General features: G+C 42.9%; 1 protein-coding gene and 1 long non-coding RNA gene across 4 annotated transcripts in view; one reads left to right on the forward strand and one right to left on the reverse strand.

Annotated features, from left to right (window-relative positions):
- The window catches only part of GABRA1 (gamma-aminobutyric acid type A receptor subunit alpha1), a 66,926-nt gene that overhangs the window by 38,457 nt on the left and 10,719 nt on the right, over nucleotides 1-17,750 (reverse strand). For all 3 annotated transcript variants that reach the window (XM_053295417.1, XM_053295418.1, XM_053295416.1), the window contains exons 4-5: nucleotides 4,430-4,497; nucleotides 678-898 (exon numbers count right to left, since the gene is read on the reverse strand). In XM_053295417.1, coding sequence (XP_053151392.1) covers nucleotides 678-898; nucleotides 4,430-4,497 — 289 coding nt within the window. The remainder of the gene's footprint in view (nucleotides 1-677; nucleotides 899-4,429; nucleotides 4,498-17,750) is intronic.
- LOC128344698 (uncharacterized) lies at nucleotides 217-6,538 on the forward strand. The gene is made up of 3 exons (XR_008315993.1): nucleotides 217-348; nucleotides 5,063-5,189; nucleotides 5,624-6,538. It is a non-coding gene; the product is annotated as an uncharacterized LOC128344698 (long non-coding RNA).

Genomic DNA, 17,750 nt, shown 5'->3' on the forward strand with positions numbered 1-17,750 from the left:
TAAAACAAATTAAAAACAATATAACAATTAACAATTTAAAAACATTTTAAAACAACAATTAAACAATTACAGTTATTAAAAGCCCCAAAATTGGGTTAGAATATTAAAACAGATTTTAAAACCCTGGAAAGCCAGGCTGAACAAATACGTTTTAAGGGCTCTCCTGAAGGCTAATAGAGAATTCAAATTGCGGATTTCTGCAGGGAGCGCATTCCACAGCCCCGGAGCAGCTATAGAGAAGGCCTGCCTCCGAGTTGCCACCAGACGAGCTGGTGGTAACTGGATGTGATACTCCTCAGATGACCTTAATGTGCGGTGGGGATCACGCAGAAGAAGGCGCTCTCTAAGGTAACTCGGGCCTAAGCTTATTAAACTTAGGCTTTATTCGTTTAATCCCCAAACAGGTTAAATGTATATATGGAAGCCTCTCTCTATCCCGAAAAGTTCAGTGGAACTAAATCAACTTACAAAGCAAAAAGGTAAGGATAGAGGAGCAGAAGAAAAATAAACACTGAAAATGACTACATCCAATTTATCCCTTTGGTGGTGCACACATCATTATAGTATCTAACATTAATATCTGTAAAAGAAAAAGAGTGGGATAACTAACTTGTTCAAAAACATGATTTATTCTGTTTCTTTTCGCAAATAGGAAGGCACCATGTTGCTATTCTCACCTCATTGTATACAGTAGTGTCCCATCTTCTGTAATTCGCAAGAGTTTGTTAGGCATCGTCATGTTGTGAGCTACGGATTTCTTTCCATTGTGGAAAAAAGTATCAGGTGTCCATATTTTGCTGGCCATTAAATTATTAAGTCGGAGGACTGTCATGGGTCCCTTGAACTTCAGTCTTTCATCCTTCCAGCTCTGACGGAAAAATACATCTATTGTATATTCCTAAAGGAAGACAATGGGAACCTTTGAAAACAGCCCATTTGGCAATTGGTGCACTGAAGAAGCAGAGGCTTCAAGAACACTGCACTTAAAAGACTGAACATTTATTGATTTTGTTTTGTCCTAACATTTTGGCGAGGCAATGAGTAGAGTGAACCCCCTTCTTCTGATGGAAAATTAGGCCTCCTCAATCCAAAGACAGGAAATGTGCTCTGGGGCTAAAGAGGCACTTTTGTAGAAAACTGTGAAAAAGCTGGAGCAGGGAGATTTTGTTTTATGCTGCTATTTTATATTTAAATTAATATACTGCTCTGCTGCCATGGAGGCCATCAACAAGGTCTCTGAAACCCATATATGTCTCTGGAAAAATGTTACTCATCCACTCTTCTGCACCTGGGCCTTTAAATAAGCAAAATCAATAAATCATAGAGGAGCATTAATATTCAAAACACTAATATCTAACCACACCAAATTCCCATAGAGAAAAATGGTCACCATTCAGAGGGACCAGGGCTTCTGCCTTTCATCATTCTGAAGGAGCCAACTGTCAGACGCCCTGTTCATTCTCTTTTTCCCTGAACTCCTACCTGAACTTCACCTGAACCTTGCCTGTTTGTAACTAATCAGAGCTGCCTATGACTTCAGTGCACAGGCAACCTGCACAAATACTAACACCCAGAAGCAAACACAATGGCAATGCTGCAGCCCAGATATAAGCACAAACCTCACATTGATTCTGCCACTTCACAAGAGTTTATTTTACTCTAATAGTCAGTATTAGACTATCACCAAGGGACACCAAAAGAATTAACCAAGGGGTATGCTCCAGATATGTAGGCATATTTAATGTATTACACACTCTGCTCTTTCTCCAAGGAAGTCAGAGCGGCTTGCACCAGGCAGGTAAGGCACAAGCGGAGGATCCCAGCAGTTTGTATTTGGCAGCTTAACAGCTTAATGCCTGCACCACCAGCACTCTGCCTCCACTGCAAACTTAAAGATGAAGCATTGTAGTGCAAGGGAACCAACTGGGCTGCAGCAACCCTCAGTTGGCCTCCACGGGCCAATCCATGCTCACCTTGGCTTACAGGACCCTGGTTTCAGAGTTTGCCCATCCGCCTAAGCAATAGAGCATAAAAAAAAGAGCAGCAGCAGATTCCTAGTGCCTTGCTCTTTCTCACCTTGCCCTGCTTTGGCTTGCAGTCTTCTCTAGGGTGCAGTCTTCAAGCCTGTCCCCTTGGACCCTGATCTGCCCTGTCTGAAACTTCAGCCCAGCCTTTCTTCTGGCCCCCTGGACCCTGATCTACCATTTCCAGCCTCACTCATACCTGTTTTGGACCTCACTCCTTTCTCAGCACCTAGCAATCTTGGGCAGCCCTGGCTAAGGTCTGGCAATATGTGTCAGCAGTCACATCATGTGCTTTCCAACTGGTCTGACTTCATTGATTTCAAAAGATCACGAATAGAATACACTAAACTAATGAGCAGGGATTTCAGTAGCACACAGCCAACCGACTGTTTTCCTCCCTCACTCATCCACCCCAGTTTCACTTAACAGAGCACAAGTAACCAATAAACCAAATCCACCAGTGATTCCAAGCACTTTTAGGTGCTATCAAGTTTCAGATCTTTACTCAGAAATGCAATTGTTGCCCCTAACTTCACAGGATCTGAGATTCCAGGCCAAAAATGAATCCTGGATTCATCTTTCCATCTCTAAATAGGACTAAAGTGACTGATTCTAAAGATGGAGCATCAGCTGCAATGCATGGTACATGAGTCCACTCTCTATGGAGACAGTTCCAATGACTACAGAAGACAATTATGAAGAACAAAAAAGCCCTCAGCTGACATAATTATCAGCACAATATACAGGGATCATATTTGCACCTGCCAGCCCTACTCCTTCAGTGTAACTGAGGTCCACATGTTGGATATCACATCAACACAGAAGCCTATGCATGTGGAGCCCAACATTCATAGGCTGGAATTACATGGTCTGTACACCACAAGACACACAATTCCCTCCTGCATGCATTGAGGACTATATGGCCCATATGCAAGCATGATGTCCAATACATGAACATTAGGTAAGTCAAGAGTTGGGGAGGTCAGGCATGATTTAGATCTTCCAAACGTATTGATAATAGCATCTGGGAAGGCAAGTCGGTGGGGCGAGAGGGAGAAGAAGAGAGAGGGGAAGAAGGCGAGACAGAGAGAGAAGTTCATAAAGTAATATTTTTGATGGATAGCACTGGTGAGCTCTTCCAACCATCTTGCAAAAACAAGACATTATGAACAGAGTGGACTTCAACTTCAGCCCCCAAAGTATTCCAGCAGTATGCATGCTCCATACATTTGAGCATTTCCTAACATGCAGGAATTAGTTTTGCAAGTGTATGTGCAACTCCCAAAAGAAAATGGTTTTGCAAATGGTGCATCTTAAACATAACACAGGTCATTACATATACCAATGTAGACTACAAAACTGCATCTACTCAGCTATGAAATATAGACTACAGGATCAACAGGATGAAGCAGTTTTCCCAATTTTACTAGGCTCTTTTAAAAACCTGTATTTATTTTTAATAAATGTCATAATACCATATTTAACTACTGCACAGCTTTAAAAGTGTCTGGGCCTTTTTTGTTTTTTGTTTTAAGCTATGCAATCTCTTTGCTACAGCATGATTCCTAAAATAAAATATCTCCGATGCATTACAGAGTTTCAGATTTTCTTTTGACCCTTCATATAGCAAAGTGAATGCTCAGACTTGTAATTAATCAAGTAGTTAAACATTATCCAAACCATTACAGACATCTGCATCTGAAGTCAAAAGGTATAATCCTTTGAATGAAGTACCTGTGTTGGCAGGACATGGCATCTATTCTACATCCCATTGATAACTGTTTTGATAGTGGTCTGAAATAATTAGTTGTTATCCTCTGAATTTCTCTAATCTTGCTGACTGATTATGATTATGGTGAATAATCTCTTCACCATATCTTTAGTAAGACCTGTTCACATGGGCTCACATCTTGACGCTATGCCCATGCAAGCAAGGGAAACACATACACAGCACTAGCATCTGCACCTCCAAAGCATGGGCAATTCACACACACACACACACACACACACACACACACACACACACACACACAGAGCCACGCTTGAAAAGTGTGGACACTAGAGGTGTGCACTTGTTTTATTTGCTTGCTTAGATGCTGTGTTAGGATGCTGGCCCTGGCAATATGCTGACCATAGGCAAAACTCCCCTCCTAATTGCTACTGCACATACATGTGTGAAAAACTAGTACAGAGCAAGCCAATGGCCTCATTAAAGACAGTGCTCAAGGTGGATATTTCGGTGCCCTTAGATACAATCAATATGAATGGCAATGGTTAACATTGTAAAAACGGCTACAGTTGTAGAATGCAGTCCGTGTAAAAGACAAAAGAGGTTATTGCAGATTCCCTCACCTGTCTTGAAGTCTAAGAAGTTAAAAACAAAAAGAAGGTGGAACATCACTTACCATATCATGGTCTGAAACAGGCCCAAAGCTGGTGACAAAGATGTCAGTCTTCACTTCAGTTACACGCTCTGATGAAGCAGGAAATTAGGACAGTGAGTGCCTATCAATAGTTTTCATTAGATCCAACTACTAGAAGCTCTTATCCAAATGCATTGACTTAGTTCCTCTCAAATTGGTCCACAACATCATCTTGAGCAGTTCGCCTAAGATCCACAAAGCAATCTGCATGCCATCTGTGTGCATCTGTGTACACATTCTTTCCACGGTTCCCTGCAGTGCCCTCAAACTGCCCTTTAAACACCACCCAGTTCAAAATGACGTTTGAGGATTTGCAATCCTCAGGTTTTTGTTACCATTACCTGGGGACTTTTTTACAGGTACACTATTTCTCCTGTATTCTTCTCGCAAAACCACAATCACGTAAGTGATGTTACAGGCTGCCCTTGGTCCTTTGAATCAGTCCATGCACCACTGAGGGTACCAGCAGCCAGTGATTAAGTGGTGCCCACATAGAGCAATGGGGACAACATCAACTTTTTCTCTCTCTAGGCAGGAAGAAGTGATATAGAATTCCATCTGAAGTTACGTACCCATCGATGGCTGTTTGAGTGCTGTTTTTTGCATTGCTTTTAGGACTGACAAACATATGAATGATATTGAAAAGTCATTTGGACAGTAGAATTTCCTAATTAGCCATCAAGCAAAATGGATGAAGCCTAATCAAATCTGCTTATGAGAATATTAATTGCTTTAAAGAAAGGTAAGGATTTTCTTGACATCTAATTGGGTTTGAGTTTAATCCTAAAGAGGGTCACAACAAGGAATTAACCTCAAAGCACAGCAAGTTTACGGTAAATCCCAAAAGAAATACTCATCCTGAAAAATTAGTCTTCTTAGCTGAGCAAAATGCTTGGGAATTGAAGTCTGTGATCTCATAGAAAAGAGCTGATTAAATTTAGATTTTGCCCAGTGGCCTATAGGGATGTGCATAGAACTGGTTCGACCGGTTTGGTTCGAATTTGAACTGGGTTCAAACCAGGGGGTGGTGGTTCGATTTTGGTTCGAATCGAACCACCCCCTGGTTCGGTTCAAATTCGAACTGGTTTGCACATCCCTAGTGGCCTATGAGTCTAACTGTATGTTACATACAAACATAAACAGCCAAACCCAAACAACTTCTTTTTTTTTCTCCAGGACAACTGCTTTGGGATGGGACAGACTGGAGAAGCAGTGGACAAGGCAAATGTTTTACCCGACTGATACTATCTTGCACAGATTTGTGGATATCTAGAAGAAACCTGGTGTGTGTGTGTGTGTGTGTGTGTGTGTGTGTGTGTGTGTGTGTGTGTGTGTTTAGTTATGGCAACAAAACAGTGGTCAACACCCAACTAATGAAATGGTTGTTATGGGGGAGACCTGTTTTTGTTGATCTTCTCTTGCCTTTGAAGCTGGCTGTGACTCCCAAAAATATCCCCTGAGGGTCATGCCTCTGAAGATCATATTTTTGGAAGTCACAGTAGCACCATTTATACCACCAGAACTTTATTAGTCTGGATGTTGACCAGTGTCTCCTTAGATCCAGTGAAAAGTACAGATCTAACATGCAACATGTTGTACTCTATACCCCCAAACTCCAAAAAGAATGGTTTCAAAAAAATTTAAGCCTTGGTCATTTTGAAGATTTTGAAAAGTTTTCCATGGTTTGAAAAACAGAGTTAGATCTAGTTCTGAATCAAGAATGCATGGGAGTTTAATCAGGAATTAATTTGCTGAAATCTTTGAAGAAGAAAACATAGGCCAGTATGTTTGCAGTGATGTAGCTACTTGCTCTGTAGTGGGCAGCGGCATAAGGTGACAGATTAAACTGGTTAGGCATCAGAACGTTTTCTGCTATGTGGCTCAAAAACAATAATTTTGCGTTGCTCCACACAATTGTATCTGACCTACTTCCTTTCTTAGTGTTAACGTGTAACTACTTTTTGTACTACAGCAAAAACAAAATATTAATAATGCCTGTTTAGACAATTGTTACACTAACGCAAGAGTTGATTAAATTAAAATATAATATTCTGCACTTCTGTTCTAAATTGTTGCCCAGCATAATAACAAAATGCCACAGACAATGAGGCTGTTCTAACACGGAGCCTAACCTAATCCCAGCCTAACGAGTGAGAACCTCCGGGATCGGGCCCAATCCTGGCGGGGCAGTGCCACCTAGCTCGGCTTTTTAACCCAGCTATTATTGAGCAAGTGCTCCCTTAACCTGGGCTACCAGGTTGTGTCTTCGCTGGGTTTAGCAGAGAGGGGAGCCTAGAGTGCCTGTCTCTTGGGGGAATCCCCCAATGCATTACACATGTCACGCGGTGCACTGTGGGGCTGGGACGTGTTGTCCCAGCCTCTGGAGCTGCACATTGCATTCACTCAGTGCTCCTCGTCTGGGAGTGTGGTTTGTGAGAGTTGCTCCCAGCAAATGGACTCGGTCCTCTGGAAGGAGGGAGGTATAACAAGCCTTCCCCCTGCCCCCGCCACACCCACCCAGCTGTGTGAATGACCTCACTAAATGGTAATTGGTGGTATGATGAGGATATTGTTGGGGAGAGGGCTAATTGAATGTAATCCGCTCCCTCTTCAGATTCCTCTTTTGGGTGGTCCTTGCTGCTGCCATCTCCTTAACAGTACCCTAAAGATCATTCGATTTTTAGACCACATTAGGAATCAGAAACCTCCACTCTTCTTACCAACACAGATGGGAAGATATAACCAACATCCCTTTGTATTTTGAATTTCAGGGCAAACAGTGTGAGCCAAATGGGCACATAAACTCCCTTCAGAGCTTTCAAGCACAGTATTAAATCCACACAGTCAAAATACAAAAGGGTTTTATTGCAAGTTTAGAGACAAAGATTGGGGTAGATGAAATCCCTTAAAACAACAACAACTTGCAATTCAGCTTGTAGCTCTATGGGCTGAATTTGCAGGAACACTTACAGGTTACCGGTCAGCTAAACTAGGGAGAAACAAGTTTGTCTGCATCCGCCAGCAGGAGGAACAATGAGTGAAACAGGGACATGACTTCACTAAACCAGGTTGGAGTAGGCGAGGCCAAATTTGTCCTTACAACCAATAGGAGCTTAAAGTCTACAGATTCACAGAGCTAGGAACACAGTTTTTGGTAGGGACTCAATCCCATCGGTGGATTAATAGATAGACACGGCCCTGAGGCTCTGAATCTCCCACTTAGGTTCCCAGATGAAAGGGCTGAAAGAAAGGTCCAAAACTATTGACGCTGGCAAACTACAGATACACATCTGAATATGTCTGTGTGTGGTTTTTGCAAGTGACACCATGTAAGCAAGCAGGAGAAAAAAGTGCAGGTGTACAGGAACTAGAAGATGGAGGATGGTAATGCATGTGCACTACCAGGCACTACTGTAGCTATACCCATGGTAATAGGTAGGGTTGCCAGGTCCAGATGGTGAAAAAAGCTCAATCCAGAATAAATACAGCTCACCACTGTGAAGCTGGTGACCAGGTGAGCTGTATGTCTGCTCATTCTGCTGTCTAGGTGCAGAGTTCTCAAGGCCCCTGCTGCTCAACTGTAAATCCATCTCCTGGTGAGTCCTCTGTCCTCCTCCCCCATGGGTCACCCAGCCTGCTCTCCCAAGCCAGGCCAACAACTTCACCTCTTGGCTGGAAGCAGGACAGCATGCTACCTACCAAGCCAGCCTCTTTGCATGTTGGTGCAACAGTGCATGCACGGTCTCCCACTCGCTTGCTATTCTCTATGATGACAAACATTTATAGAGGGTTTTTCAACAGAAGGTTTCACAGTGGTTTTCATAGAAAAATAAATAATAAGATGATCCCTTGTCTTCAAAGGGCTCACAATCTAAAAAGAAATGCAAGGTAACACCAGCATCAGCCACTGAAGGAATGTTGTGCTGGGGTTGGATAGGGCCAGTTGCTCTCTCCATGATAAATAGAAGAGATTCGCTACGTTAAAAGGTGAATTTTTACTCACTTGGCAGGGATCGTTGCCAATTGAGTAAAGTTTGCTGAGTAAAGTTTGTTAGCTAACTGATAACTTCTCACTGTCATCGCCGCCACCACCACCACATGAAGGAAGCAAGCTGTACCTGCCGGGCCCACCTATCCATGCTCCTGCATCACGTGGCTATGCATCCTGCCACTGAAACACAACCTCAGTTCCGGCTTCCCCATTGAAGGGATGTTCAGTAGGAAGGGGGAGGAGGAAGATGAAAAGAAGCTGCTCATGAGAGCAAAGTGTTCTGAGTGAACAAAATGTTCCAGCTGCTCCCCAGAATTATGGACTGCACAACACATGCCAAAAAAGTTGTTTGGTCCCCCAAATTGTCTCTGTTCCTCCTAATGCAAACAAGATTGTTTGGTCCCCCCAAATAGTCGCATGTCCTCTATAAAAATCCCTAGTTGGCAACCTTAACAATAGATGAAAAGCCTGTAGAGTGCTATAGTTGACCCTAGTCTCACCTACCCATTTCCTTTGAGATGTCACTGAAATGGTAAGCCTGTAATCTTGGCTGTATGCTTCAGATTACATGCTATTCCTGAAGATGGTCCAGGGGTGTGTGGGGGGATGTCGCAAGCCATGCCCCCACTGAAGCACCTGATTGGGCAGTGGGGATTCCATATGCAGATAGGGAGAAGGAGCTTGTGAGAGCAGAAGCACCATGGTGATTGAGCAGTGGGGGTTCCATATGCAGATAGGGAGGAGGAGCCAGTGATGGTTAAGGTCAGTTGGAATGCAACTGATTCTGGTCAGAAGATGTACTGTCAGCAGCCTGAGGGGAATGAGTGGCCATGGCGGCACCTATTGGCAACAAGGAAGGGCCCAGGCAACCACTGCTGCTGTTTGGGGCTACTGAGGCCATTGTCAGAGGGAGGCAGGCAGGCAAGGGATGGGCCTGGGCCTGGGCCTGTCAGCAGCCTGAGGGGAACGAGCAGCCATGGTGGTGGCAGCAGAGAGGAAGGGCCCAGTCAACTGCTGCTGCTGCTCCTGTGGGGCTCGGGTGAGAGTGGGGAGGTCTCTGGGGCTTCAGCTTGGCCAAAAGGTAGCAGCAATGCTGCAGCCATGACCAAAAGGTGTGAGCGGAATGGAAGCAATGGGATGGAGGAGGAGGAGGAGCAGGAGTGCAGTTCTGGTGAGGGTGGGGAGATCTCTGAGGTGAGGGGGGGGCTGTGGCAGGGCGTGAAGGGAGCAATCAAGTACTAGCGCACAGATGCTCTAGAGCAGGGATCCTCAATGTTGGGCCCCCAGATGTTCTTGGACTTCAACTCCCATAATCCCCAGCCAAAGGCCACTGCACACACACACACACACACACACACACACACACACACAAACTGAGAACACTTAATACAACTGACAAAATGGGGTCTAGTCCATGAAAGTTTATGCTAAAATAAATGTATTAGTTTTAAGATGCCACGCAACTCTTTGTGATTTTTCCTCTATTAAAATGATTCCCTCCATGTGGAAAACAACATGCTAGTGAGAAAGACCAGTTTGCAGCAGGCAGGATAATTATTTTTAATTGTATGATGGATCATTCAGTTAAGTGACGTCCTACCTACATGATGGAGTGGCATAAACCAGGCACAATTTTAACAAGGGCTCTCTCACTCTCTCTCTCGCTCTCTCTCTTGCTCGCTCTCTCTCTCTCTCTCTCCTGCTTCTCTGTGATAAAATAGCTTTACACCACATTGATCTGCTGCATCAGAAATGAGTATACTAATCTGCCTAGAAGCACCAGTTCAATGGCTTAAAAATGATCAATCCACACTTAAGTGTAGATCACACATAAAATGGTCCAACAACTTAGTCTGCATGGTGGAGAAATGTCATATGTGAGGCAGGTGCTCCATACAGAATTCTGTATGCATGCATTGGAATGTCAAAACCAGATATTGGTTAGGATTTCACATTCTGATGTTATTGTGGCAGGACCCCTTCCAAAGTACTTCCAACTTTGCTGGAATGAATCTCATAAGCTTAAGTGGTAAGACCTACGGAAATCAATAGCACTAAATCACTTTAATTTAATTCCAGGACTGTGATATAACTGGATCAAAGTGCTTGCTTCCCACAGTGACTTGGAAAGAATGTTAAAGAATAACTGCTTTGCAACTACTGTAAAGGTACAAACAGCCTCAATAATGACAATCTGTAGCACTGTGACCTACAGCACTTTACCTGACAATTCCTACATAACAATTTGAGGTCGCACCACTGCTCATGGAGGCGGGATACGAAATTTTTATTTTAAATAATTTAAAGATGAGCAGTGGTGTCTTTGCCTGGCCAGGGGGAAGCCTTTTAACCTGGTGGTGATCATGCTCGTGATCGCGTGCCAAGGTTAAATGAACTGCAGGTTCATATAATCTTATCTAAATGATGGGCTAAAAAGTTGGGCTAGCAGGGGCAAAAGCACCAAGACTGGGAACATCCTGGCGCAACACACAAGCAGTCCAACCCAGGCTGGACTGCCCTAGCCTGGGGTTGGGCTGCTCATTTGAATATCTTCATTGTATCATTTGATAGTTATCCCAAGTGTTATGAGCCTTTTTCTATCCTGTACAAATAGCCAGCTTTTACTAGATTTTTAAAAATGATAACTAGCTTAACCCTCGCAGAGCATCTGCGTGCTAGTACTTGATTGCTCCCTTCATCCCCTGCCACAGCCCCCTTCACCTCAGAGGTCTTTCCACCCTCATCTGAGCCACACTCCTCCTCCTCCTGCTCCATCTGGTTGCTTCCATCCCCCTCACCCCTCTTGGTCACTCCTCCATCACTTTACTCCATCCCCCTCACCCCTCTTGGTTGCGGCTACAGCATTGCTGGTGCCTATTGGCCAAGCTGCATCCCCCAATCCCCAGAGACCTCCCTACCCTCATCCAAGCCCCTCTCTTGCTTCTTTCTATAGGAGCAGCAGCAGTTGACCAGGCCCTTCCTCACTGCCATCACTTCCATGGCTGCTTGTTCTCCTTGGACCGCTGACAGACCCGGGCCCATTCCTTGTCTGCCTCCCTCCCTCCACCAATGGCCTCAGTAGCCCCAAACAGCAGCAGTGGTTGACTGGGCCCTTCCTTGTTGCCAATAGGCACAGCCATGATAGCTCGTTTCCCTCAGGCCACTGACGGGCTCGGCCCCGTCCTTCGCCTTCGCCTTTCCTTCTTTCTCTCTTCCCCTCCCTTCTTTTTCTCTCTTTCTCTGTCCTCCACTCGCTCTTCCCCTCTATCTTTCTTCCCCTCCCTTCTTCTTCTTCTTCTTCTTCTTCTTCTCTCTCTCTCTCTCTCCCTTCCTGAGTTAACAGATCTAGCTCATCTTGTTTCCTCATGTGATTCATACAATGGCAGCCTCCTTCTTCTGAAGGAGTTCTTTTCTCCCTCACGGCCCCTCTCTTAGCAGACCCCTGCCCACTATCCTTTTTTATATATAGGTTCCTCTCCCCTAAAATCAAGAACATCTTCTGACCAGTACAGTTGCATTCCAACTGACCTTAACCATCACAGGCTCCTCCTCCCTATCTGCATATGGAAACTCGACTGCCCAATCACCACGGTGCTTCTGCTTATGAGCTCTCACGAGAGTTGCCACACACAGGATTAGCCACGGGTACGCCTTAGAGAATTAGATAGATAGATAGATAGATAGATAGATAGATAGATAGATAGATAGATAGATAGATAATGCATATGCATTGAGAAGAGAACTTGCCCTTTCATAGGCTCTGTCTCTACCTCTATCTCTACCTCTACCTCTACATCTCTATTTTGATCTCTATCTCTATCTCTGTCTCTCTGTTCTTAATTGTTTACTACTTTTTCAATAAGATGATGCAACTGTACTTTGTTAGATACACCAAAAATAATGAGTCATTGTTATATAGGACACAGCTTTGCAGCAATTGACTCACAGAGCTGTGGGTATCAATTCACAATGAAATAATTTTGCCTGTGCTTTTCATGTTTTGGGCTCATATCCATGATCTAGAGGGACTACAAAACCTAATGGCAGCATTTCTATACAAATGAGCAATATAGTACACTTGGAACCTGCATTGCTTAGAAATGAGACCACCTCCCATTTTATTTAACATGATTGTATCCCATCCTTTCTCCAAGAAATTCATGATGTTTGGTTTTTTTGGTCCTTACAACAACCCAGTGAGGTGGATTAGGTTGAGAGATGGTGACTGGCCCAAGATAACCCAGGAAACTTCATCCTTGAGCAAGCATTCAAATGTAGGATCTTTTGGTCAAGTGTAACAAATTACTGATATCAGGTCCTCCCTGGTTGGCCTGAATAAAATGGATTCTGGGACATTTAGTAATAACAAGAAAATATTTGGTGGAGCAAAGGTTGCTACCAATGCTTTATAGAATGGGTGGAAATGATGAGTAGCATCCAGACCTTGAGTGCAGTGGTATACCACTTGCAGAAGCTTCTTTAATGAACAGAAGAGTTGCACTCTTGGAAATGGTCCATGCACAACTAGAAGGGATTCTTGAATAAGCAAAACTCTCCTTTCCTTCCTGGAAGGAGCTTTCGCTGATGATGCACTACTGTGCTGAAGGGCTGGATGCTACCTAATGTAGGCAATGTTTATGCTCTTGCTGAAGCAGAATGTTGATGCTGGTACTGAGAGAGTATCACTCCTTCCTGTACATCTTTGCACTCATTACTGTTTGTAATGTTTTTCATTATTCTAAATACAAAAGCAATGAACAAGCCAGGCTAAGTTCATAATTTTTTCTAGCCACTGGCATGAAGAGGGAGTGCACACATCTATTGCCTAATAACTGTCACATCAAGTGATGACTTGCATTTGTAAAACTGCCCTAATAGATCAAATGCTACATCCATTGCATGTTTCTTGACCCCACCTCAAAACCAGTGCTTTCCAAATTCCAATGAAGGAAGCAATGAGTACGCACATGTTCAAGCAGTGAGTCATCAAGTAATGTATCATTCTGTGATGAGACACTGAGCGATGTACATGGTTGTATGAGAAAGCTCTTATACATTTGCCATAGATAATGTTTTGGTACTTCTTAGCCCCCTGATATCCCTTTAAAGAACAGTAAGCAGCACAATCAACACTAAGGGTCACCTCAATCACACACACACTTATGACCATGACAGATGTTAATCTACTATCTGTGAGAAAATTGTGCAGTTGAGAAATAATAATAAAGTTTTTGGCTATTCTTTTTTTGTGTAGCCTGTTTTTTAAAGTCTTTGGTGTTTGTTGCCATCATAGTCCAAAATAAAAAAGCCCTCCAGATCCATAGGAATTATGGCCTATGCAGTCCTAAATGGCCTTCATCCTGCATTTGTCAGGTAAATATCAGGGGCCAGTCATTTAACCAATCCCTGATATTTTCTGTGATCCATACATGCCAGATAAAGCCTATTACAAATTTAATTTGGTCTCTTTTGTTAGGAACTATGCTGTATCAATGGCAGGAGTTCCAAAACAAAGTTCTGGAGTGGTTCTCCAGAAGTTGCTGAACTATAACACCCATCATCCCAACCACAATCAATTGTAACAGGGGAAGACAGGAGTTGCAGATAGGGGGTTCCCAGATAAACAGAAGCTTCTAATGGGTATTACATATGATAACAGAATAAACGGTGAACATAAATATATTTGTGTGTGTGGACAGCAGTGCCACCAAACATTATGAGTAGGAATAGCGATGCCATATATGCCCAACAAGTTGAAAGCTTCCCAACAAGGGGATCTAAAGGCCTTCATATAAAGATACTGGAGGGCAACCCCCAACCTCATTCAAAAGTCACATCAGTTAAAGATCTGCACCACTAACAATCAAGCTATATATCCCTATAATACATAGCAACAGGCACATAGTTATTTTAAAATAATTTTCAGCTATATTTCAAATGCTTTGCAAAAGCTCTGAAACATGAATCACCAAAATGCTGTGAACTGCCCTGAGCCATTTTGGAAGGGCAGTATATAAAACTAATTAAATAAATAAATGCAATTTATTATTTTTATAAAATATAATGCCACTGGGTAGTAGAGTTGGCAATAAAAATTCCATCTAATGTAAAAGTACCAGAGATGTACAGCATTCACCACTTCAAAACAAAACGTGCTCAGGTGTACTGTCATCAGACACAATGAAAAATGCACTGTCTATTGTCTGAAAGAAGACTGATAATGAAATATTGGCATCAGTGTGTTTAAAAACACTTAACTCTGTATTGGGATGTTTAATTCTGTGTTGGATAATGAACCAAATGTTTTCCTGTTAATCAGCTTTGCAGTCTAATCCTGAGTTTTTCTGCATTTGCTTGCTTTGATTGGTGAACTTGTGCTTGTTCATGTATCGTGTCGTAAAACATGATGCTTTACTTATTGAAAAGATTCTTGCTAACACTATAGTGGCACACTGGCACAAATATATCGTTGCAGGGCATCCTGCTTTGATCTGTGCATGTCTGTGATGGTTTGAATGTATCTTTGTGCTGCAAGGAGAAACACATCAGTAATATCACAATTATTGCCACCCTACATGATATAGGAGGTCCTTATTACGTAGCAATCTTTTAAACATCTATCTCAAGTTAACTTCCATACAGATGGCCCTCATTATCTGCAGGGTTTCAGTTCTGCCCTACAACAGTGGATAATGAAACCGCAGATAATGAGACCTTGAGTCAATGGGAATGGGGGGATTAGGTTCCTAGAGCTGAAAAAAGGGCTGAAAAGTGGAGAGGAGGCAAAAGAAGAGAAATAAAGTAGTGTACCATGTTCTCCTGGTCTCCAGCTGTCCAGCAATGCCCCCCAACCCCCAATTCCTATGATTTTCCATGAAAAATTGCAGGGGGGGTGGTTTAAAGAAAGAGACACAAAATAGCTCCGTGGTGCAAAATGATGGATGGAAATTACATCAGAAAGCATTTCCAGCCACCCAGGAACTGTGGATGGGAGAATTTTTACTATTTTTAGAACCAGGCATAACGAGGTCGGGTATATAGAGCCCAACCGCAGATACACAAAACTGCAGGTGACCATGGATAACAAGGGTCACCTGTACCAGCATTAATCAATAAACAATCCATTAAATGAAATATTTTTTCTTATGCTATTAATCTGAATTCCAATTATGTTTCCCGACTTCTGTTTAATAGTGAAAAACATACAAAAAAAATTGTGGTCTTATCAAAGAAACTAATCTTTGGGTATATAATTCCTACAAGTTATTGGAATGGCTAACCTCTGCCCTCCCCACAATATTAAGAGAACTATACATTCAAAATTCTACAGAGTTGTGTCTTGGCACCATGTATAAACATACAGATGTATAATGTATAAACATACATGTATAAACATACAGATAAGCAGACAAATCCACAAACTCCTATATCTGCTTCTCATGCTGACCAAGAAAAACAAGGAGAGAATATTTATGATGCAAACTTGAGAAAGCATATTGCGAGAACTGACAAGAATGTTTGTTCTCCATGTTACATGGTTTCTAGGGAATTATTGTAGTACACCATCAGATTTCAAGAAATGTAATTGATAGAGATGGCTGAGCACTCTATACACTTTTGTCAGATTTGAGGAGTCCAAGACCCGTTTTCCCATATATTCATTTTGGACTAGACACTAGACTATTTGAAGTCTAAGTCTTGTCTGAAACAAATCTGCATTGGGCCCTCAGGAGTCTCCAGGCTCCAGTATATCCTATGAATAATCATTACATCCCATCAGGGCCTAACTTATACACAATCTGAATCAGTATTAACTTTCTGGACATCCAGCTCAGATTTGGAAAATGTTTCCTTTTATTCATTATTATCTCTGTCAAATTTTGGTCAGGGAGCAGGGAGCAACAAACCCTAAGTAGCTGAAGCAAGTAGAATTGCCTGACAAATCCCTGTTACACAGACAAGATGACAGAAATGATTGCAGAAATCTTCAGCATTAGAGCGAATGTACTGATGAGTAATTAAAAAAATAGTTGTCATCAATGTTAGTAAAGAAGGCAGGGATTGTGATCAGATTGAAGCCACTTCTATTTATTACTTTTAATTTTAATAAATGGTAGACTGTGGTCAGGCATAGCTTCAATAACCTTTATTTTAACCTTTATTTTACTTTCTCAGATTTGGAGAGTATGGATGTGCAGAACTGGTTCGCTCATGAAACAGGCCGCTGAGGACTGGGCCATTTTGAGTGGTTCAGTCATGAACTGCTTTGAACTAATTTGAGCTGGTTCATTGAACTGACCGGCCCAGCCGATAGCACACACACACACACACACACACACTTACATTTATATACCGCTTTATAGCCGGAGCTCTCTAAGCGGTTTACAATGATTTAGTATATTGCCCCCAACATTCTGGGTACTGGATAGGTTCTGGGTACAACATTCTGTGTACTGGATAGGTTCAACTGAACCAGTTTGATTTGGTGTGGTTTGTTTGTTTGTTTGTTAGATTTATATACCACCCTTCCGATACGGCTCAGGGCGGTTTGATCTGAATTCGAATTTGAACCGAACTGTGCCAAATGGTCCAGTCTGTACACACCACTATTGGACAGCAATAACAAAGAATGCTTATTTAGAACCACAGTTACAGGCATCATTTTCTATTGATCTGTCTTTCACCTCTTAATAGATACTGAGGCTCTCCACACGAGCAGTGTAGAGAGCTGTAAGGGGTTTGGTGGGTCAAGCCCTCTCTCCCTGCACATGAGCATCTGCCTAGCCCTGGGTGGCTGGATTGGCCACCCACACTACTACTGGCTCCATCATGGAGCAGGTAGGGGAGGCGGGGAGCGGGGGCCGCCTGCCCCCAGAAGTCTCAGAATGCCCCACTCAAGGGTGTGGGGCATTCTGGGGAGGCCCCCCAAGGCTGAGAGGCTTGTTGTAGCCTTCCAGTCTGGGGTCTCCTCATGAGTTGCCACAGCATGGAGCCACACTGCAGCCACTCACAATCAAAAGAGCAGGGTTAGCAGAGCACTCATTAAGGCTCACTAGGCTCCTTAAGCCCTTTCTGGGGAGGTCGTGAGAATAGCCTCACTATTTTACCATTTTTAAGCCCTATAATGTTTTAAAGTCTTTCAGGGAATACCTGGCCCTCATCAAGTCCACATGTTCAGACCATGTGTGCACCACAGGAAGAAACATGAGAGAGACCAGTGAAATGGACCAAGCCTGTAAGCAGGCATGGGAAATTTCTTCTCCATCTTATAGTTCTTTATAAATACATTTTAACACATATACTTTAAGTAAC

The sequence above is a fragment of the Hemicordylus capensis genome, chromosome 2 (assembly GCF_027244095.1).
Source record: "Hemicordylus capensis ecotype Gifberg chromosome 2, rHemCap1.1.pri, whole genome shotgun sequence".
NCBI classification, from domain to species: Eukaryota; Metazoa; Chordata; class Lepidosauria; order Squamata; family Cordylidae; genus Hemicordylus; species Hemicordylus capensis.